The sequence below is a fragment of the Bombus vancouverensis genome, chromosome 14 (genome assembly GCF_051014615.1).
Source record: "Bombus vancouverensis nearcticus chromosome 14, iyBomVanc1_principal, whole genome shotgun sequence".
NCBI lineage: Eukaryota > Metazoa > Arthropoda > Insecta > Hymenoptera > Apidae > Bombus > Bombus vancouverensis.
In genome coordinates, this window is record NC_134924.1 from 8,449,197 (window position 1) to 8,473,365 (window position 24,169).

General features: G+C 47.8%; 1 protein-coding gene across 5 annotated transcripts; it reads right to left on the reverse strand.

Annotated features, from left to right (window-relative positions):
* Positions 1-1,892: 1,892 nt before the first annotated feature.
* Positions 1,893-24,169, reverse strand: side (motor axon guidance molcule sidestep). Of its 5 annotated transcripts, none has more exons than XM_076624378.1 (12): positions 23,811-24,169; positions 8,116-8,275; positions 6,272-6,483; positions 6,080-6,190; positions 5,790-6,005; positions 4,602-4,898; positions 4,385-4,515; positions 4,161-4,320; positions 3,787-4,089; positions 3,064-3,525; positions 2,763-2,972; positions 1,893-2,622 (listed from the first exon to the last, which is right to left on the reverse strand). In XM_076624378.1, exons 2-12 carry the CDS (start codon positions 8,157-8,159, stop codon positions 2,579-2,581), a joined length of 2,190 nt encoding a protein of 729 aa, XP_076480493.1. In that variant the 5' UTR covers positions 8,160-8,275; positions 23,811-24,169; the 3' UTR covers positions 1,893-2,578. The 5 variants fall into 5 exon arrangements, with proteins under 5 accessions (XP_076480493.1, XP_033184789.2, XP_076480492.1 ...); XM_033328898.2 differs by lacking the exon at positions 23,811-24,169 and adding an exon at positions 20,121-20,221; XM_076624377.1 differs by lacking the exon at positions 23,811-24,169 and adding an exon at positions 12,794-16,143.

Consider the following 24,169-nt stretch of genomic DNA (forward strand, 5'->3'; position numbering starts at 1 on the left):
ATCTTCATTATAGTGGCGAATGCACGCCGCATTTGCTTACACTTTGCCCGGTCCGTTCGTGACTGGATACGCTTGCTGTCGCCTAACAACTATGTATCTTCTCGCCAGTGAGCCCCGCTGCCTATTCATCTCGAATCCCGAAAGCCTCCACCTTTCCTGTCAGCTAACTTTATTAGTTTTCATATTATTCCCGTACTTATTACGCGATGCAACGAGTCTTGCTTACGAGGTTTTCCCTCGTTTCGCGGAATATTTCATACGAGATTGAAGTTACGCGAACCAACTTGAAACGGATTTACACGGTAGTTATACTTCTAGATCGTTATGCTATCCAACTCACTCGAATTTGTGCAGCGATTTTTTCTTCTCGTCATCGATAACCCACGAGTTTTCCAGAATACGATGAAACGCGATAAAGGGAAAAGTTGATGGTCACGCTTTAACGCGTCTGGCAATCTGTAAAGCGATTACTGCGAACGTTGGTAATGCTAATTGAATTTTTCCTGCAATTGGTTGTCGCGCGGCGGCAACTAATTCAGTGAAAATAGAATATCTGTCGCAATCGACGACACGATTATCGCGACGTTGATGAAGTTTCGACCAATGGAGCGTGTCCGTGTCCGCCCCGGCACCGAAACGCGTCAACGATGGTAATGAATGTAAAGTAGCTGTTGGATCGAAGAATCATCGCGTCAAAGTTTTTTCACCTTTCCGGATGTTGAACGAGTCCCTGTCATCGAATACGATAACGATGCATCGCATTTACCTACAATCAACGACGCGTTTACAATTACGTTTCGTAATGTGTAATACAAAGTGCGATCTATGTGTTGTTGCCAGGTAATAATTGGAATCGAACGTGTATGACTAATGTATTTGCGTACATTATATATTATATCGTAAATTTTATGTCCTTCTCCTTAGTTTGCATACGCGACGTATGTACGTGCGCGTCCAAATACCCGTCAACGTATAATTCCCGTTATAATTATTGCGACGTATATTTATGCAAGATTACTCGTAAATAACGAATAAACAGCGCACGATCAAACTTATCGTCGCGCAGTTCGTCAAAGCGAATCGACGCTTTATAACGAGCCGTTTAACGAGCGATGTTTACTAATCTCCGATTAGTTTCGATCAAAGATTAAATCGATTAGTTGCCATTACATTTTCGCGTTTCAAACTTTCCGTATCGCGGTATTCTAGCACGAATTATCGCGTAAGATAATTTTTTGATTTCCACAGCCTGCTCTTGGGAAGCGGAAATCATGTTCGCTCAGAGAGTAACGATCCCCTGAAAGGACTAAACAAATAATCCAAGTGATCGTATACATACATATAACGGGATGTTTAGATTGGCCGGTTCACCTGCTTGCAGTTGTTCGCGAACGCCTTCGGCAGGATCTCCAACACGATGCTAAAACGTTGAACTAAACGGACGGCCCTGTATTTACCGCAGAAGTTGAAGTATCACGCTAAACAATACAGTTTGTTTTCGATCAGCGCACTTTCTCGATCCTGGATAACCGGAAATATCGTATAATTTACGGGCGTCGGATGTTGTTGATTCTCATCGTCTGTTATCTATTCCGGCGAAATCGCACGATCATGATCTTTCGTCCGAATTGGAACGCTACGACCGCCAGCAAAATTACGATCTTTCGTAAAATTGTTTATTGGAGCTGCTGTCGAAACAGTGGACGCGTTATGTTTTTCAGCGATATCGCATCGCGTCGATGGTTAAACGCACGTTTTTTACCAACAATCGATAGCACCAAACATCCGGTATCGGAGGCATTTTACATTTGGTCTAGAAACTATTTGTTCCGCTCTGAACTACGTACGCTGCGTGATGGTTGGGGAGAACATACATCGAATAGACACACGCCTGATATTACGTAAAAATTTATTTGGCCGTTTAATCGCTAATAATACAATCCAGCATTTTCGTACGCTATTTACATAATTAGATAAACGTTTTCGATCTCTTCGAAATCTCGAGATATAATCTTTGAGGTTTCTTCGAAATCTCAAGATAAGATACGTCGAAATCGTTTCGTCGTAAACGCGAAGTTTTTCCGCTCATCTACGAGAAACGACAAGCTTCCGCTGAAGCATCGATTATCATAAAGACACGAGTCGATGAGTACCGTCGCGCAATTACCTATAATACTTTTATTTTTTGTTCATCTGGATGGAAGAAAATAAAAGGAAAAAGGCACAAAGAAAGAAAAAAATATGGCACGTAAATTACAGCAAGAAATGCAATAAATAACGTTCTAAAGTTCGTCATCTAGCCGACGTTTTAAAAGATACTTCCTCGAATACGATTGTAAAAAAAACAGGTACAGGAATTCTGGAAACAGTGTTAAATCACCGGAGGAAACTCACGATGCATCGTGTTGTTCTCTTCTTCTCTTATGCCTTACCGAATTACTATCCTAAATCCTAAGGAAAGAGGCACTTGTGCCCATCCGATATATACACAGCGCGTCGCAAAAAGCGTACAAGTATAGTAAACAAGAATGGACGTTTTACCTCTAACTGTACAAAATAAAAAGCAGCCTTTGGAAGATTAATCGTGTAGATCGATCTCGACTCTCTGTAGAAGATCCGGTTCTGTAAATATAAAAAGAAGCGAACATTAACTCAACTGGGATCGCAATTATATGGTTTCAAATAATTTTCAAAGATTCGAGCATTCGCGTGTTAAAACGTTTGCGAAATTTATGCTTTTCGAGAGTCGAAGAAAAGTCTACCGTTTCGATTTTCCTCGATGTACAAGCTCGTTCTTTGAGAACGTCTGCTGTCGCCCGAGTATCTGATCCTTGGCTCGATCCTTTGAGCAGAGACGTAGGTGGGGGTGGTAAAATCGTCCGGACCGTCTTTGAGCGGCGACGCGGTCCTTCTCCTGCAGATAGCCAACCCGATGATCACCCCGATACCGATCAGGATCAAAGCCACCGCACCTTCGATCCAAAATCTCGTTCGCTTTCACTCGTCCATGGACGCGTGTCGTGTGAAACACGTGAGTGTATAAATTTTCCTATATTCGATTACCTGTACCTGTCAAGGCGATCACGATGATCATATTTTCCGAGCTAGCCTTGGGAAGTGCCTTTTTCAGATCCTCCAGAAACAAGCCGTTTCTTTCGATCTTCCCGCCGATAACTTCAGCCACTCGTATATGCTCCAACAGCGCTGGCTCGCTCCTTCCTCTGTCGTTCACAGCGTACACGTATAACGTGTAATCGAAACCGGGTTCAAGACCGTGCAGCTGAAAGCTTGGCCTTGGATTTCTCTCTTGATATATCGCCGGTACGTCTCCGACCATTCCCTGGTCGCTTTGAGGCGCGTGGAGCGTCGGCGGATTCATCTGAACGACCCCGGAGTTTCTCGGTATTCCTCGAACTTCGAGCAAAAAGTATTGCGGGGAACCACCATCGGCGCCGGGCACGCAATTCACTTGCAGCGAGGTGGTTTCATTGTGCAGAGAACAGTCGAACGGTGGCTGCGGTGGCTCTGCGAATCGTAACGTTCGTTACTTTACAGAGGAACAGTGACTCGTCATCAAAGATAATTCGAAAACTTGGTCGGCAAATCGAACGGCCGTGAAATGGCGCTATCGACGAAACACGTTGAACTTGGCTTCTTAAGGAAGCTTCGTCCCTTTACCGCGAGACGATTTCAAATAAAAAGCGGAAGAGCACGCGAAAACGTCGAAGTTTCGTCGGCATGCTTTCGTGGAATTTGTTCTAGTTATCAATTTCCAAGGACACGTACTTCCGGGCACGATGTTGAATACACAAGGGGTCCTTTGTCTGCCGACGCTGTTGCTCGCCCAGCAAGCCAGAGTTCCAAAGTCGGCGTCGGTGGTAGGAGTGTACTCGAGAACGCTAACGAGCCCGTTATTCCGAGCTCTGGAGTTTGGCATCGGCAACACGTCACCGCGCGTTCCGTTGTACGTCCAAGAGAATCGCACCGCGTCTTTCGGAACAGCGTCGACTTCGCAGCGTAGCGACACCGTTTCGTGGCGACCAGCCGTGACCTCGCGTCGCTCGTAACCTGCCCTGCATCTCGGCGCGTCTATCCGGCAGAACAATCTCCGTTGAGAAAGTCGAAATTGCAGTAGTAGCAGCCGCGAAACATGTACTTACATTTCATCTGAACGAAAATCGGAGGGCTCCGACCCTCTCCCACGGAATTCACCGCTTCGCACGAATACTCGCCTGCATGAGCCAGAGTGAGTACCCTCAGCGTTAACGTGTTGGAGGCTATCAGCGTTCCACCGGTCACGTCGTGCTCCAATCGATCGTCCTGAAAGGGCCCGTGATTCGTACTCCCTCTTAGAACCGAGTAATCGCGTAAAAGCTCTTCCTACCTTGTGGTACCAAATGATTCGGGTCGGAGGTGGGTTACTCTCCACGTCGCACACCAGCTTCAGATCGTCCCCTTCTCTGAGAGTATCCAGGACGTAACCGGTGGCTAGGTCGATGGAAACAACCGGTATGTCTAAACGCGAAAGTCACAGAAGCTGTGTGTCATTTTGGGAAAATATACGTATCGTTTGATAAGATGGAAAAAGAGGGAAACCTTACAGGCAACGTCCAAGATCTCAGTTTCTTCGAGCACTCCGCCGGGAAATCTGGGATTTTCGGCTCTGCAGGTTAATCTCTTGCCATTGTCGTCTTTGCCAAGGACCAGAGCCAGCTTGCTGATCGTCGAATTGCTTCTCTGCGTAGTCGACACGTTGGGATCGCCTATCGTCTGTCCGCCTAGCCTCCAGATGATCCTGGCAGCGGGAGAACTTCCCCAGGTTTCACAGCGTGCCGCGAGCGGACGCCCGGCGTAGATTTGACTGTCGATCAGCACGATCTTTACGATCGCAGGCTTCACTGCGAAACGAATCGACGATTACGAATTTCGTTCGTGCGTATACTCGATCGAGATAGCATGCCGCGAAGAAAACGCCTGCTTCGCCTGCGTTCCTTTTCTCGCTCGATCGCTTCAGCGATTCTCCAAGGATCCGCGACCGGCTACAAAAAATTGCTAGGAGGACGAGTCCTATAGCTGGTTCGAGCCGTGGCGAAAATAACGGGTCGAGGGAGCCACATGCTCGCCACTCGAACCGCGTATTTTTACTTTCAACGACAATTCCACGAAATACGACCGTCAAAGGAGTTAAGAAGAGGCCCGCGCGAAATCGTTGGAATTCATCTCGCTTCCGCCGCGGGTCACTAGCTCCAACTATATTTAAATTTCTTTCTTGTTCGTCGGCCGAGCCGCAGGACATTCGGATGAATAAGAGCGATATTTCTTGCCACGCAGGATGTCCGGCGCTTATGTTGCAACGTAGGAAGCCGTTGACGTGCGGTGCGGTTCGAGCATCGAACAGCCTCGATCTGGCTAGAAATTTGAACGCCTCGCGAGAAATACGAGCGGCTTACGTAATATTTAAAAGCCGCGTGCGCTCGTAGATACGCTTTTTCCTCGGAACGACTTGGATCGTGCAAGATATCGACAGGGCGGACGCAAAAGGCGAACGCTAGGAGGAGAACGCGTGGACGGAACTAAATCGGACTAACTTGTCGCTTAAGCCGTCCGCGATCGCTTTTAGCACGCGTTAAGATTCGAAGATGCGACCTTGTGGAGCGCGCTTATTCGTTCTATTTTATTCTTGCCAGATGTTAGGCTCGCGCGCCACTCGCGATTGCCCTTTCTGAACCGCGTCGTTTGTTTCGCCGTTGTCAAAGCCAGTCGACGAGAAAACACTACGCGATACTCACGGTAAATATCTAGAGGCACTTCGCGAACGATCGGAGAGGTCATCTGCTCCGATTGAGCTCTGCATTCGAGCTTCGTGCCCCACAACGATCTCGTCACCTCGTTGATGAAAAGACGGTTCACCGTGAATTTGCTCGGGGAACCAATAGAAATTGTGTCAACGACGGTGTCCAGTATCTTACCGTCCTTCCACCATACTACCGTAGGCTTCGGTCTTCCTAAGATAAATAATAACACGATTAGGGCAACTGTGCAAGAACTTGGATCGTTGGAAAAAAGTACAAGTGTTTACCCCCAGACACCTGACAGGTCAAGTCGAGATTGTAACCTTCCAAGAAGGGTCCAGCCACTCTTGTCACCTCTCGCCCCTGAGCATCGTATATCACAGGTCTGGATGGTTCTTCTGGAAAGAGGAGAAAAACGCGAACTCGTTACGCCTGTTACGATCGAACGGCAAACGTTCTACCCTTTGGACGATACTCACCGACGAGCGTGAGATTCACCCGAAAGTTTCTCGTCGGGGAATTGATAAAATCTACCCTACATCTGAAGATTCCTTGGTCCTTGAATGTGACCTTGGTAACTTTGAGCTTAGCTCGATGGCCATCACCGATCTGAAAGTAGGTCCTCTTGCCGAGATCATCGCTGACCGCCCAATGAACGGCGGAGGCGAGATCTTTGCCTCTTGCGTCCAGGCTGCGCAGAAAGACGAGCAACGTTTTTCGATCGTCGAACACAATTTGTTTCCTTTCGCTGCGGCATCAAGATCAAAGTAGCGAGGTTACCCGGTTACCCGGAGCATTCTGCCGATCAGCAGGTCGAAATTCTTGGCTCGACAATCGACGAGTCAACGATCGGGCGAGTTGACGTTTCCGGGTGTAAAAGGAGGTGGTAAACACCGGACCGTGGACCCCCCTTGGCCAGTTTTAGCGACTAACTCTAGCACGCGCATCTATTTACGGAGAAAAAAAGGATAGTTGGCAAGCACGTAGTCAGCGAATTTAGATTCACCGCGAACGGTTGACCGTTACGCAATGTCGAGGAGGAAATCTCCGCGGCAACACGACGGAAAAAGAATCAATTCGCAGTCGATTTGCTGCAAATTGTGACGCCGGTTGTAAACGTCTCGCTCTTCTCCAACTATTTCGTAACTGTACCAACTTCTTTCCCGCGCTCTTCTTCCCTCGGATTTTCGTTTCTTCTTGACGGTTGCCTGCTACGCGCCTCGTGGGGAGCCGAAGGAAAAAAAACTGTGTCGAAGGGCACAGACCATTGGTACGAATAACCGAACTCGTAAAATCTCAAAGCCACCTGCTTTGCGTTCGTCTCGCTCGACGTCCCTCCTTTCCGGCGTATTTTTTTACGATCGCTTTTTCACGCGGAACAGACCCAGCCGCAAAAGGGATTTTCTTTTCTCTTCGAATCCACGCGTTTGCCCTTTCCCAGGAAAATTCTTTATGCCGTAATCTCGCGCTCGTACAACGATGCCCGGTTCGCGATTAATGGCTCGCCGACACTGAAACAGACCGTTCCATTTTACGGACAAACTTACAACTCCCGTTCATAAATAAACCATCCAGAATACACTGTTTACGTGTATTTGTCAGCACGAAATGACGATCCACCACTCTATTTCTGAAAGTTCGTTGGTATTAAGAAATTCCAACGGTCGATGCCAACCATCCTCGACGGTCTTTTGGTTTATTTACGTTACGCGATCTACCTCAATCCTACTTTCGGTCGAACGGTCAATCGCGACTCGTGGAGCATGCGCGATCATTTTGATTAAACTGGTCGTTGGCTGTTGAGAGTCGACGAATAAGATAGTGGTGATAAGGATCGCGGCTTATTTCCAAGAACGACGGCAGAGTCCCGACTGCATAATAGAGCAAGACGGTACAGAGGAACCCTATTTCGGATGCTTGGCTTGAGATATTTCGAGATACGATGTCAGAACAATGGCATCTAGGAATATTAAGCGTGGTCGACAAGCGACCACGCGACTCGTGCTCGAGCTTCTTCCTTCCTGATGGATTTCGCGTTAACGGCAAGTTAGCGAAACGGATGTCAAAGGAACGCGTATATCCGGTAAAATAAAGTCACGGTGAATCGATGGCTGTCGTTTATCTTTACTCTGTTCGGCTATCATTCTTTTATCGTACATTTTGCGTGACCAAAGCAGAGAAGAGAAAAGAAAAAAATGGATTTGTAAATTCGGTCCATCGTGTTACGCCAAATAACATACACGGGATTAGGATACAACAGCTAGCTTTGTCCTTTGTCCGGACGAGATAGAAGGAAAGGAATGGAATGGCGGGAGAACGTTACCTGTAAAGAGGTATCCCAGCGGTGTCTTTGAACCAAAGCACCATGTTCACGGAGTCGGTCGGTGTCGGTGGAGTGATGTCGCATGGTAATTCGACGTCTTTGCCCTCGCTGCCCCACACCAATCTGAGCGGCGCTGTAAGAGCGTGAGTCGTAGTAGACCCTTAAAAAGAAACGCAGGAAAGAATATATAAGCATCGTTACTAAGATGTTAGTTTTCGAGGGAGATTCACGGGGTAACGAAAAGAGGCCGGGACCACCCCTTTTCGTCGTATCCTCTGCTCGGTCGTTCGTTAAGGGTGACGCGAAGCGACGAAGAAAGTGGCGCTAATGAAGCGATTCCCTGGCAGCCGAACTGTCGTCGCGCACGCTTCGTCGCGTACCAGGCCACGGCACACCACCAACATAATACCAGCAAAACTCTATGACAATGCGATCCTTTTTGGCTCGCTATTGTGCTCATTACGCTACGAACTCGTCGTTTTTGCCTATTCTAGGAAACGAGCCATACGCTGGCGCACGCACTCGCGTTTCGATTAAAATAGGATTTAACCGAGTCGAGTTCGAATAAGAGACACGCCGGTAAATCTTACAAGCCGATGCCGTAGTTACAGGCAATTTCATAAGTAAGCGCGTCGTGCCGATGCTCCACTTTCTTAATCTCGCAATTATCCGCCGAGAACGCGACAAGGTTTCTCGATAGTCGACGATGGAAAATCGAGCCCAGCGCGAACTAGAGATAGCGAGTGCCAAGAGAGAACGACCGAGTTATCAATGGCATACCGCGATGTACATTAACACTGGTTCTCATATACGCACGTGCGCGTTCGTGTTATATCGTTTCTATTTTCTCCATGGGTGAAACTTGGTAACGTCGCAACGATTCTAAGTTTAAATCGCGACCGATGTAAGCAGAAAATTACGGACGATGATGCATCGCTCCGATATCGAACAACCTGCGGGATGCTCGTGATATCCAGATAGATGAATCGCGTTGACGTTTCAAAGGAAAGATCAAGAGGGCTGACTGGAGGGGCTCGCTTGCGCGCGGCCACCATTCTCTTCTTTCGCTCGTCGACGCTTTCCATTTTCCATGCTGTGTAGGTTTTTCGTGTTCGCACGGCGTAACACGACGCTGAAAGGCGAACGACCGAACCTAGTTTGTCTTCTCGACAGAGCGTTTCGTCGCCGCGTTGCGCTCGGCCAGGCTTCAATCTGTTCGTAAACCGGCGACACGCAAACGCGGTCTCGCTATTACGTAATTTGACGTGTTATTTCGATCGACCGACGTCGATATTCCATAGATCGAAATCAGAGACGAGCTAACAGATCGCGTTTCGCGGAACTACGGCGTTCAGAGAGCTTCCAAGGCTACTACTATCGTCCGAATGGAGCGTTTGTAATCAAGATTTTCAAACATCGACGCGATGTATATCCCTAATTTTGGTCGGAGAGCCGTGTGCCTGTGGTTCTTTTCCAAACAATCGTTTTCCGCTCGCGCATCGTTGCATCTCGGAATAGAATTCCGATATCCAACGGAAATTGGTAACGATTCGAAGAAAAAATCTGTACGTTAAAGTGTACTGTTATGTAAATAATGCTCGGCCGAGGGGTAGCCCTGTTATTTTTGTATCACGCTCGTTAGGAAAGCGCGCTTCCGCCGGCTTGTCTATTTTCGTGTCCCTTCCTCAGATTTCTTTCTTTCGCGTGTTTCTTCTTTTTTACCCGATTCGATGTCCATCTTTCGCGAATCGAACCGGCGAGTATCTCGAGGCGGCCATTACAGTAATCTACGAGCGACGAACACGACGAGTGGAGTAACGCGGAGTCATGACTAAGCGAGGTTGGCACGAGGCTCCATGGCGTCGGGGACCTCTGCGCAACATGGAATTAATTTACGAGTTTTTATCGGCGTCTATCCGCGGCCCTCCGATCCGCTGCTCGTGTGGGCTCGCTACGCGATACCGTGCAATTTCCTGCCTTTTGTCCCGCTCGTACAACGTATTCGAGTCTTGTCCGCCGCGGTCGGTACTCGTGGCGGTCGCGGCGGAATAGATCGATGGCATTCCATCGTTTGTCGGGCGTTTTCGTTCATAGCCTGGCTATATCTTCGCCGCTGGTCTCTAGTTCGATCGGTTTCTCATCGCTCGCACGCAAAACGCCGAATGTAGCCTTTTATTACATTCGTGTCACACTCGTGCGCGTTATCTCTTTCTAATCTACCCCGCTCGGTCACGCTTTAGTCAATTTCATTCTCGCATAATTCCGCATCCTCTTGCCCCAACACCTGTTGCTATCCTGCCCAGAAGAAGTTCGATTGCCCAATAAAATTCCAACTGTCACCGCGTACGTTGCGCTTCGATCCGATGGGTATTTCGGTACTTTGGAAAAGACGGCACCCTAACACCGCTATTCCGTGCTTATTGAAAATCAAAGTTCTCTTCTTATACACGTAGACGAGCGACTCTACGATTGCGTCTGCGAAATAACCATCGAAAGGAGGAAAGATATTTCTGCGAGTTTGGGGGTCGGCGAAGGTCTAAAATCGATTACACGCATGAGATATGAACGACGCCAGGTTTCTGCTTATAGGTCGTAACCTTTGAAAAATGACAGGTACGGAGGCGGGTCCGGTTTGTGAGACGTTAAAAGACCGCGTTGGAGGTCTTCCGATGGCGAAATCAAGATATTTCATTGACGGCACCGTAATTATTTAACCGACTCCTCCCAGCGTTCGCCGGGTCGATTTGTACCTGCGGCAATGCACGAATATGCGTAAGATTAAACTTGTACCGGTTTTCCAGTCGATTTTTTGGTGGTTGGTGGTCCTGTGTCGGCACTCTTTTGTAATGCGTCCGAGGGTTGCCATAGACGTAAAAGTCTGCCCGTTTGATCACTTTGTATGGTAATTTCATTGGCGCTACAAGCTCCGCGCCTCTCCGGCTCATCCGTTTTGTTATTCAAACTTGGCCCTGCGTTAAAGGCTTTCCGCGGCGCTCTGAAAATTTCGACGCGCAACCGATTCCCTTCTGCTTCGTTAAATTCTTTGAACTCGGCGTACGTTCGCGCGGAGTGAATCGTGTCTCGAATTTACAGCCTCGTTGTTCGAACGATCGCGCGTCATGGTAAAATTTGTCCCGCAATTAGCGAGACGAAAAGAAAAGATGGAGAAGCGAAGCGGCGCGCGAAGAGCGGCTCGAAAGCTCGATGTGCTTTCGTTTCGCGGAAAGCGTTGCTTTTGCGGCGGCTCGTAAAACAAACATGTAAAGATCGCCGCGATACCTACAGGGGCGATGATGGATCACCGAAGAGGCAGGTCTTTCATTTACGTTTTCTTCCGCAAATATTTTCATTCGAACGAAGAAATCATCGACGGATTTGTTATTCGCCGCAAGGACAATACCTATATATCTTAAGCCAGGCCGGAATTTGAAACACGTCGGAAGGTCCTCCCCGAATTCCTTCGAACTTTGAGTCCTCCCTGGTCGTCCGAGTCTGTCCCGTCTGTGCTCGGTTAAAAGCTATAAACGACGCTCGCGAGGACGCATTCCTTCTTGCACGAGGCACTCTAATACCGCTCGATGTTCGCGTGTTCCCCGATGCGTCCTGATCTTTCGCGATTCACCATCGCGTTCCGCTCTTTTCATAAATTTCGGAAGTTAGCCGCGGCGCTCCGAAGAGCTGTGAAGCTCCGTGACGGATGAAGCGAGGGATCAAAATGAAGCGGCGCCTTTTTACGGCGCCAAAAATAAATCGCGCAAATTCTTTTGCTTTGGTAGCAGGCGTGCTGTTTGCCCAAAATATCCGCCGGTAAGTTCACCGGGACCCGCTTCTTACTTTCCGATCGAAGCATCGATGACGAAACGTTGCCCCTGTTCTCTCTTCGCTTTTCGTTTCTTCTCTTTCAAGGTATATCGCGTTTTTCGAATTTCCGCTGATGATACCTCTGACAGCCTCAACCGTCTTCGTAAATTAAAGCAATAGAGAAGTCCAGTATCATCGTACGGGAGACGGTCTATTTCTATCGGGTTGCTATATCGTCTAACGCTGCCTCGAATATACAACGAGTTTTGCTTAAGAACGTAATTCGAAATTTTGTATCGTTCGCAGACGCGGTTCTTCTTTTTCTATACTTGAACGTACCTATACGAGAGGAAGCTATTGGGCGATCGAAGGTGGACAAAATACCTGCCAAGGGGAAAGAAAACAGCGAGCAACGTCGATGACGTTGCTCCTTTTATTTCGAAGCGAGTGTATCGAGAGTGGAAAATATGCCAAAAATTTGATGGTTGTGCCGCGTGCGTACGAGTTTATTCGAATTCTTCCGGTTGTTCCCGATAGGCTGAAGTGACCAAACTTTTAACTTATTTAAAATCGTGTCGAGGTCAGAGCGCTCGTTCGGTTCAAAATAAGTCTGGAACCGCTTAACGGTAATACCGCTTTTCTGTCGATCTATTGCCCTGCAGTTCGAGCAAATTTGAATCAAAGCAGTCGTATACATATACGGGAACCTCGCAAAACGTTAATTCGTTCGTTCGTTAGAAATATTCCTATTGTGAAACGCGTTAACACGGTGAATGCAAATGGAAACGGAGTCGCCTCGCGTTTCAAGACGAAGCACTTAGTAACATACCCGTTTGTTTGTAATATGAAAGTGAGCATCCGGAAAGATGCAACGTACCTTTGTTCGAGAATTCGGGCGAATTCTCGGTAGCTGCGTCTGCCCGACGTGCTCGAAGCAGTATCAGCAAACTTGTCAGAAACACGTGTCCGGACGTGCGCCGCATCTCGAACCGGTAACCGAGAATCAGGTGTTCGAGTTGACGCGCGACCCACCAGCCACGTCCGGTCAACACCTCTCGAGACATCCGATTGCGCGCGATCCAATTGTTTCCGTGTATCGTCGGTAGCTGAATCAACGACGATCTCTCACGCGATAATTCGAGCCGCGATTACACAACGTCACTGTTCTCTCGATCGATCGGAACCGAACCGACGGCACGGGATACATTCTCGACAGCATTCGGTCGCCGCGATGATCGATCTATCGACGATCGATTTGTCGTCATATCAAAGAAGCAATCCGTTTAATAAGCAACTGTGTCACAAAAATTCCGATCGTTCGTGGAATCGTCGTCGCGTCTTATCGGAATGTTTCGAATCTCTCGAAGGGACAATGTCGAATTGATTGTTTGAAAGAAAGACGCGGCGGAAGAAGCTGCAACGGTCGAAGTCGTCGCGCGAAGATCCTTTTCTACGAACTTCCTTTCGTGCTACGCCCCTTCTCTCTCCTCGGTTGGTCCTTTTTCCGATCGACGCAAGGCGCTGTGGTCACACGTGCTCGTTATTAGTCGGAACACGTCGTCGTGCCGAACCGAAATCTTTTGATTAACAAAACGAGCCGACGTTTTTTCGCATTTGACCGACACTCGGCTCCCTCTTTGTCCCTTTTCGGACGAATCGTCCCTTTCTCCTACGCTCCTATCCTTTAAATTCCTTTCGCTTTGTCAAATTTTTTGTCGTCAGCTCGATGCGAGTGTCGTTCGTCGCGCGTTTTAGCCTCTCGATTCTCCGCGCCGAGCTCTTCCTGCGTCCTTCCGCAACGCCCCCGCAAGATTTCAACTTTGATGTCGACTGCGAAACAGCCCGCAACTCTCCTTTTTCTTCCTGATGCCTCTCTTCCTTCCTTCGAGTTTCACGCTCGTTATTCTTGGGCGGCTACCACTTTTTCCCGCGTTGCGCGGTTTTAAATTAGACCCACGATCAGGTGGCTCGATTCGTATTTTATTCTTCTCGTTGCATTTCGTGCTCCTGTGTGAAGCGTGCCTCGATACAGCTGGCGTCTGAGGCGGCTGAACTCGCTTCGATTATTATTGCTCTCCGCTGTCGTGGAATAATAACAACGCGCTGCAGATAAAGTCGAATAGCGGAGTAATAGTCGTACGTTCGATACGTTAACCGTATCTCGCGGAGAATGTCAATGAATTGTCGCATGCATTTGTATGTTGTTGTCTATAGCGTGGAGCCAAGCTACGTGGAGATAACGCGCGTCGACGAGAGGTATGCGAATCTGGCGGAACGCGAATACCGTCGAGACAAAACGAACGATACAAAAGATCGGCAAACGGAACGAGAAGAAAAAGAATATACGCGTAGCGCGCGTGTTCGCCGGTGGAAACGAAAGAAGAAACCAGCAGCGGGGCTCGCCAACCGTTTGAGATCGTCGTCGTCGGCAGCGACTGCCACGGAACTAAAACCAAAACCGACGACACGCGTGTAGTTACCCCCACTCGTGCACCCTCCTCGTGCGGCACACGTCCATTTAACCCGGCCCCGAGGACACGCAGTTCAGCACGCACACGCGCTCGTTTAGCCACGGCCCACTCCGCTTTTCTAATGCACACGCATCTTAACGCGCGTGAACCACGTTGCACCAAGATGCACCGCGACGCATTTGTGCTAATGACGCGCGCAAAATCCACTCGGTGCCGTTCGTTTGCGCCAGCTGAAAACCCCGTTTTCTCCGTAGCCGTAACCCTACCGTTTTCACGCTTTTTGCATCGTTAATAATCGCGGGTTCGTTACATTCGAGAATCGTCCAACAAGATTTCCACGATAGTTACGGAACCTCGTTGTACGGAATCATGCGTTTGCGTTATTTGCTTCGTTTTCATCGACCAGTGCGAGTAGTAACCGATTGCTAAAGATTTATTTCAAGGTTAGCTATTTCACGATAAATATCTGTCTTCGCGCAAATACACGCGGTACACAGAACCGCGAGGCAAAGTACGTATACATTTTCTTAGATGCGTAGGGTAGAAAGGTTGGAAACGCATGCGTTCCGCTTCGCCGCGTGTCTCTCTTTCTCTTTTCCTCTCCCTCTCTCTCTCTCTCTCTTTCTCTCTCTCTGACTTGTTGACATGGACTGGAAAGGGACGAGACCGAGTTTGCCTCGGTGGAATAAACGCAGGGTGAATTTCTGGCGTATCATCGTGCAGACGATTACGCGAGCGTAGGGGGGCTGGATATGCTGCAGCGTGTTCATCGAGGGTGGAGTCGTCGGCCGAACCGAAGGGTCAGGAATGCCCGCTGAAGGGATAAACTCGTCGCACGAATGGATGCGCGTACGGTTTGATGGATTGCTCGAACGATCCGGCTCGTCCACCCGATCCATTCGTCGTTTCTATTAATTTTTCTTGCTACCTTCTTTCCGTTTCGTTTATTGATTCTGAACACATACTTGCGTCCCGGTATGGGTCGGATGAGAAAACAAACACCGATGGAGAACCGTGTCTTCTCTAGCCGCGGAGTTCAAGAAACACGCGTTTAACGCACGAATTAAACGCGAAGGTCGAACGAACGGTGTTTGTAATTTACAAAATCGATGCGTAGGTGGCACCTTTGTGTCCACGTGTATTTACGTTCGGCTTTCTTTTCATAATGAAAGCGCCAGGGCCGTGGATGAGAGAGGCCAAGCCGTTACTGTAGCCGGGTAGAGAGAGGCATTATACGCAGGGTGTTTCTAATGTCGCCGCACGCTTCGCAGCGAATCTATTTTCGGAATCCTCGCGTTTCCCTCGCGTCGGATACCTACACCCTCTCTTTTTCACCGAGGTCGACCACACGCACCCACGTGAATGTACGAATTGGGAATTGAGGACCGCGGATTGCTCGCAAAAACACGGACCGGGCTTTGAGATCGTTGTCGTGAGCAAGAAAGCGGACAAAACGGCAGAGGAATAGGCTCGTTTCCTCAAGCTGGGTGTAAAATCTGTTGGAGATCGTACGTCGATTCGATTGGTCGCTCGAACGTCGAATCCTAGTAGCATGGTCGCGTTTATTTGCCAGCGAGAATCTCGTCAAACTTTATCCACTCGGTTAGGTACAATTGAACGCGGTCGCTGTATGCTCGAGTGCTCTGCCGGCCACTCGAAACTTTTGCTGGCCAGTCTGTATTTATTCTTTACCCAAGCTCCGCTTTTGCCTCTCTAAACTAAACAATTCCACCACTTTGTTGCTATTTCCCTTTTTTTTATCACTCATTTCGAGTGTCGTCGCGCCGCACGAACAGCTGCCTTTTATACGCTGCTAATAGACATAGGAGGCGGCTCGTTCGTAATTCGATTCGATTCGATTCACTGGGTGGGCGCGATTCAATTAGCAACGGCACGGTGCGGCGTTCCAAAAGCGATCTCTTCGATACAGCAATGTGTAAAAAGGTCGAGTCACGTGCTTCTTATCTCACGAGTCCGGTGACGAGGTTTCGAGTCGCGTGTCCGATTCGATTCGTATTTCGAGCAAAATTTTCCAGCTACGTATGTGTTGGACGAACGCGTTCGTCGTAACTGCCATTAAACCAGACCCTTCGTCATCCAGCGTCGAATACGAGTAAATGGCTGTGTGTGCAGAGCACATTAACCGGCTCCCTTTCCCTTCGATCGCGTATCTCGATTTCGGCGAGAACGAGTGCGGTTGAGAAAAGCCAGATCGATATCTAACGTATCCCTCGTGTGGATAAAGTACGTCAGGCTCGGCACTCGCGGACCACAAATAACAGAGTTATAGAAGAGACGTAATTGTCGAGAATTGGCGCGAAAATTTATGAGAGCCCGTAGGTGGTCCTTGAACGAGCTACTGCTCTCTTACGCGTCTATCGTCTCGATCGAGTCGAACGAAATTATCACTAAAGCCGTTTACGTTCGTCACACGCATACAGGATACGCATGCCACGGCTTAAATAGCCGTTTAGATAAATCCTACTTCCTATCAGCCGAGTGTCACAACACGTTTCCACCGTCCACTAGCTGAATGCAACAATGCGATCTTCTATATATTTTAATCAACTACAGCCACCTTTAATCGTCTCTAACCATTGGCTTTATAGGGACGCGTAATCGACGGGAATCGTTGATTTTCTACGAGAGATAAGTAGATCGTATGCGGGTCAGGAATATGATATTTCCGGTGGAACGTCTTGTCTCGAGTCGTTGAGAATTAAGATTTCGGACGCCTTGGTCTCGTGCGTGTCCTCGGACGCGCGTTTACCAGCCTTCAAGCTAATTTTGATCGACCTCTTCGATTTCGAAAATCAGTATACATTTCGTGCTTGCATTTTGCAACTGTCGCTAGCCCGGTTTTGCGCTCGATTCGACTGGATCCTGCGACGAGATCACGCGATACTTTTAACAGACGCGAATCGTATGAAACACCGTTGTTGGTCAGCTCCGGCACGTGTCCGTTTGCAGGTAAACAGTTCCACGTATCAGTGACTCATTGAAACGTACATTTACGTGTTACGGTGGTGTCTGGAAAGCACACTACACGGAACAAACCACGATGACTAACGAGAATCGAAAGCGGTCGATATCAATCTGAATGCGGCATTACGGAACGTCACGCGGCTCGCTTTCTGCCCATTAATATTTATGTATAACCATTCCTGTAGCTTTCCGCCGAATCGCATTATCCCCGTAACAATATCCCGCCTAGATTCTCATTGCATCGGTGTAGATTTGCTACGTCGAACGACGTTGGGACCGGTGTCGGCGTTTTCCAACGTTCGATGGTGAGAATTCGTAAAACCCCTTAAAATATTAGGTTCCACGGTACATCCGGGATATAGCCGTCGTGTAGGATGTGATCGATGCCGAATCACGGAAGATAGTCTGTCGTTATGCCTGTTACGCGTCTCGACACAGCGTCGAGACAGTTGGAGCGCACCCTAATCGCGGACCACCCTTTCATCGTCTCCACGAGGAGGACCCCATGGTTGACTCGATCGAGTCTTCGGAAGTAAGATCTAACGACTCGTGCGGGAGGATGAGTCACGCTTGCCCTATCGTGACATAGCTGTATTATTTTTATGGTGTTTTCGCGTGGCCACCATGATTCACGAGGCCCGAGGCTTTTCCAGCACCCTTCGAGCGACGTATCCGCCACTACTATCCCCCTCTTCGATGACCGAGTTATATACGACTCTCTCTCGCGAATGAATCGTTCAAACTCCCAGAGCGATAGCCCATATGGAATCGTATAGTCCGCCGCTGCTAATTATTCCAGCCGGTGTGTGCGGTTTCGTTTAATAGGAAACATTTGTTAATACCGGAGGGAGTTCTCGCTTCCTAGCTCGTACATTTTCAAGGGCATAGCCTCTAACTAGCTCTTTGTCCAAGGACAAATTATTTCCATTCTGGAAACACAGCTCGAAATCCGTTTTCATTGACTTCTGAAAGCGTCCATTTCTATTATAACATGTACGTACTACGTACATATCTTGGTTTTCAAAGGTTTCGCGAACAGGATCGCGTACATTCCCGTTTTTGGTTTCTACGTAGGGAACGAGAATTATTTACTAAACAAATACAAATTACAGTCTAATACGCCGCCTCTGTACGCCAGGGACGTCGTTTAATGGAGAAATCGATTCTCGTTTCTAGTGCAGGAAACCAACGTGTAGTATTCCCGGGGGTGTAAACAAAAGACAAGAGCGTATCACGATAACTCGACGACAAGCATGGGACAAAAGCCGAGTTACGTTGTCGCTGTTTTAATCGATTTGTCGCAGAAAGAAACGAAGCGGCACCGCTTTAGCCGAGCCCTAATGCGTCGATAAATCTGGAAATGCTGGTGCACGTCCATCGGATTCACGCGTTTGTTTCGGCCGTGAACACGTGTGCGCGCACGCACGTGTCTCGATTCCGTCAGATTTCCCGTAGGCGCCGGGCTTTTTTCTTCGCGCTTAGCAACCGTCTTTTTTTTCCTTTCTGTCGAAATTCGAAAAACTACGTAGGCAAACGCCGTTGTAAACAGACAACGGGACGATATCATCGAGAAAAGGCTAGGAGAAAGCTAATTCACCGGATGCCAGAAAAATTCCTGGCCGGCAAAAAATTGGACCTGTACCATGGGAGAATTGAATTTCAATGGAGACAGCGGCAATGGTTAGCGACGGCGTGCAGGAAATCTTCGCCTCGCGAGAATTAAAATGCACTTTAACGAGGTCGCGTTGGCACATCGACGTCGACGAATTTTCGACGTCGTGTCGCCGCATTGAAAAAGAAAATTCGCGAGAACTCGTGGATTCCTCTTGAATGGAAATGGAATAATTTCAGTAGGATCGTTACGTATGCGCGCGGTCAACGATCGTCGCTGGTGCGCCTGTGGAGAGCGTCTAACGTCAACTAAAATTATTACGGAACGATTATGCGCAGCGAAATAGAAAGGAAAAATGACGCGCGAAACGAAGACAGGAGAAAAAGAAAGGAACGAGAGGAAGAAACAAAGCACGACGAGAACGAGGGAGAGGCGATTCAACGAAGATGCCGTTAATGTTGTTCTCTCTGTCGAACCTTCTGGCGCCAAGAATTCGACAACGTCGAATTCTTGGAGTTTTTCGGAGAGATATTGGCATTCTTCTCGCGTTCTAGTTACGTGTCTCGTCACTGTGACTAAATTGGACTTATAGCAAAGGAATTTATTATTTTTCCCATGGTTAAACGAGTCACGATAGCTTTCAGAAACGTTTCTTCGAAACGGAATCAACGTGTTTACTTGAGAAAATTTCGCTATTGTGTCACGGACATTTGCGTCGAACGACACACTCGTCCAGGCAGATAAGCGAAACGAGTTTAGGGTCTCACTCGCGACTATACTAAACGAAATGTTATGTAATTCTCGCGCGCGAGGCCGGATGAAGGAAGGAAAGGCAGCGAAAGCGCCCAGTCGATTGTGACTCGCTTCCCTCAGCGAACGTCTTGAGCGCGAGCGAACGAGCTAAAGAGGGAGACTCGAAGAGACTAAAAGGAGCGGGTTGAGATCTAAGAGAAGCTGAGCGGAGGAACGTCGCGATTTTATACCAGCTTGGACAAAACATTTGCCAGCGAGCTCGCCAAAATAGAGGCATGCACCTGTCCCGTTAGAAAACGAAGATTTCTCTCTTCGTATCTCTTCGCCTCCATCTCTATCCTCGTCCCCTCTTCGCTCGTCTTTCTTTTCCTTTGCTTCCCTACCTTCAACGCGCAGCATTTGTTCGTTTTCCCTCGGCCTTGCTCGCTTCGATCGTTTTTCCTCTAGTCGCCTCTGCACCGCGATATTTCTCCCTTTTTCTTCTCCATTTTTTCCTACCCCTTCCTTTCCCTTCTTTTCCCTCCCCTTCCCCACTCTTCTCGACGATTCTCTCTTCGTTCTCACGACCGTTTTCTTCTACGCGCCCGTCTTGTATCTCCCGCGAGCGACATCTCCTTTCCCCTTTCTCGCGACGTTTCTTGTTGCTCGTGCTCACCATAACGCTATTTCCGTCAGGCCACAGTGAAAACGTCGTAAGTCACTTAATGCTAGCTGGACATCGAGCTTCGGATATCAAAGGCTACGGTTTTAACGAGCAGAAAGAACACCGGCTCGATGTATGAAAACGATAACGAATCTTTAACCTTATTACACCGGTTACAACGCTACGAAACTTCTAGCGTACGGTATATTAGCATATGTGTGTACGTGTAACATGCAGACATAATATGTACATATTAGCTTCGACCGATTACCAGCGTAGATTCTCTTCTCTTCTTCTCGACGACCTGACCATTTAGCGACGGAATCACGTAGAGTAATCGCTCCGAGCGACGTAGTTATCGCAATTGTTTCATCGATCGTAGGACGAAAAACGCTGCGAACAATTTTTCGCGAAACGCACCTTTTAACTTTTTTCATCGCACACGAACGTAGCGTTCGCGACGCGCGATTACGAACGCTTTATTCTAACGCGCGCAATTAGACGATCTAAAATTCTTGGATGTATTCTGCTCGCTTTAATCCAGAAGAGACAGACGCGTGGTTGCAACTTGGCCGGACCGGTTCATGAAACAGTCCTCTAATTGTTCACGAACTTCGCGCTTATTATAGGGTCTCGCGTTTCAAAGGAAAAACTTTGCCTAAAATGAGATTCACGCGAGTGACGAGCCAGTTTCGAGTTCTGTAATACAATTGGACGAAAAGTCAGAACGGAAAAAAGGGGTTTGGTTTCGAACATGGCCTTCGTTCTTTCTAGTCGAAAAGAAATTCTTTCTCACCGAGCCGAGACAAGCTAATAATATAATAAGCTTTTGTTTGACAGAAAACACTCCGGTCACGTTAAAAACCTTCTCCCGTCGAGCGTCCTATGGGAATGGGACCTTTCGTCTTTGTCCCTTTTTCCGTGCAACGATACGTTTCAACGATAGGCTGTCTTTCTTCGACGAGTTATCGTGGTGCCGGCGAACGGTATCAGTCAAAACACAGTATGTATCACGTGGCAGCGATCCTCGTCCATCGTGACATGGGAAATTCTTTCGAATTCAAGGACCGATTCCATCGAAGGGAGAGAAGAAGGAAAACAAGACCGGGTCGTTTTTCTTTCCCCATTGGATTCGAACGTAGAGATTGCTCGCGCGATCCTCGTCGAAGCTTAAACTCTTCGTAAAATATCTTCGCGTCGCCAAAATTTGAATCGCTCGTAGGTTAATATGCGGAGCATCTAGGTCGGCTTCCGTAGATCGTGGCGCCGTTCCTGGAAGCAGTTGGTTTTGCGGTAACGTCTCACGCGCGAAGGTCGCCGCACCGAAGTTTCATCTCATAACATTTCGCATCTTGACTATCTCTCTCTCTCTCTTTATCTATCTATCTATCTCTATCTCTCTCTTTTTGCAGATGCGTTTCTAATTCGTCAGGCAAAGAAAGAGTGTTTACGCAAAAACTCTCACCTCCGTTCGAACGTGGCATAGAACTTTAGACGCCAAGAGAATAACGAAGAGTTGGCGATCGCGATGCAAAATACGAGGGGATCGCAGAATACATCGGTATCCAAATATAAACGACTAAACGGTTCGGTCTACGAGCCGTCTGGTTATTTATCCCGCTTTCCCGAGATTATCCAGGGAACCCTTGACAAAGACTGTTCCGTTTGTCTCGTAGGGCCGTGATTTTGATTCGAAATGAAGACAGCCGCTCGTTTTTATTTTGACGAACACGCTTACAACATCCGAATCTTGTTTGTTTCTTTCGACACGCCAACGTACGTTATCCTCGATTTTGTTGATGAAATCACGATCAGACGACGCTTTATCGCTTGATTGGCGTTACGAGATCGTCGAGAGGATGGAAAGGCAGACCTTGGCGCGACGTTTATCTAAGCATGAAAAAGCAGAGCAGGAAGAAGCAGCGTGGGGACTCGTCGAAGCAGCGTGTTAACGTTCCTATGAATCTATTTAATTACTAATGTCGTTGGCGAGTTAAGTAGCGGCGTCCATTACAAAAGCATTTTCCAACGACGATATAATTCGTGTTACTCCGTTTAACAAGTACTCACGACGGAGGAACGCGTGAGATATCGGCTCTGAAAGAGGTTCAGATGGTCGCAATACCATTTACGCGAGTGCCGGCACGTAGTTGGGACCACGAAAGGTAAGGTTACTTATAAATACATCCTGTTCAAAAATAGATCTCGGACTGGCGCAACTGCAAACCGCGAATCGTTCAAAACGCTGCCGGATATTCGGACAGTTTGGTGGAAACGTTCCCTTTGACGAAAGGAATCATCCATCGCAGCAGCCAGGCCGTCGACGATGCACGTACTTTGATCGATTTTCAAAATTGCTCGGTGCAAGATGTGCCATCGTCGAGGTGTATCCAAACGTCGTCGACTTCGATCCGGTCGTTCGCATTCGTTCGAATCGCTATTTTCTCGAGGAGTTTCGTCGAATAAACTTGCCGGGTCTACGGGCATTGTCTTTTTATAGGTAAATGCTCTAATGTCGGTAACGTTCGTCAGAGGGTTGGTAAAAAGCTTTTAGAGCTGAGAATTTTTTCTTTCCGACAGCCACTCGTACCCACGCGTCCTAGATACCTTTCTCGTGCCGGATGCAGGTTTTCAACTCCGTAACATGCACCGTTATAAATCAAAAACGCCCGCCATTGGTTCGTTTTCTTTCTAAGGATAGAAAGAACTGCGAAGAAGGCGGGCGAAATTAACGGACAAGTAATTAGTTGGCAGAAAATCGTTCGAGGATGGTTGAGAATGATACTCGGTATGAGATGATCTTTTCGTGATTTTATTCCGTATCGATGCAGGTACCTCGTAATGGTCGTGCAACTGCAAATTGAAATGGAGTTAATTGCGTTTATCGAATAATGTGCAATTGCTGTTATCGAAGTAGGTGCGACCAATGTGAACACAGTTTGATATTTCGCTCGACGATGGAATCTCGAGTGGCATCTCGCGAAAGAAAATCGTGTAACGGAAACGACTCGTACTTGCGTTTCTGTATTGGCAGTAGATAAAACAGATCGATTTGTACTTTGTAAGAAATGTTTCACCATATCTTCGTATTTTGACGGTTCGTCGAAATGACAACTAAATGTGTAAATCCAAAGGTATTCAGGTAGCATGCGTTTGAGAAAAGTTTTCACGGCCGCGGGAAACGTTACCAACATACCGTAACGGAATCGTTGCCCGTTGTCGGTGAATAATACGGCAGAGGTTCTAATCTCCGACGCTTTTCTCGTTTATCGAACATTACAAACGCAATTTCGTTTCTGTCGTGTGATCTTTGGTGTCAAACGGTGTCGTATTTATGCAAGTTAGCATTATGCAACTCATTGAACCGCAATGGAAGCGATATCGTATCTGCGACCGCGACTTAAAAATATGTACTTTTGCGATTACGTACTATGTTTGCCTATGCGTCAGTTTGTTCGTGCCTCTTCCAACCGACCAATTCGTAAAATCTATGATGACCGATCGAATTTTCGACTATTCTTCGCTCCTCCGGAAACGTTTATCTTCTTCCTTATTCACGTACAGATGTTTCCAGAGGATCAAAGTTTCACGAGAAATTAAGACGTAGCTACTTAGCTGATAAAAGCGAGCTCTAGTCCCTTGCACGAAGTTCTAATTAGTGAAAATGAGATAATTGCCTTTGCAGAAGCTATAAGAGGAAAAAGAGATCTTACAATAACCAATTGCACGTTCTTTCGATTTCTTTTATCCTTTGCTACATGAACGTAGAAAGAAGGAAGTTGTTCGATC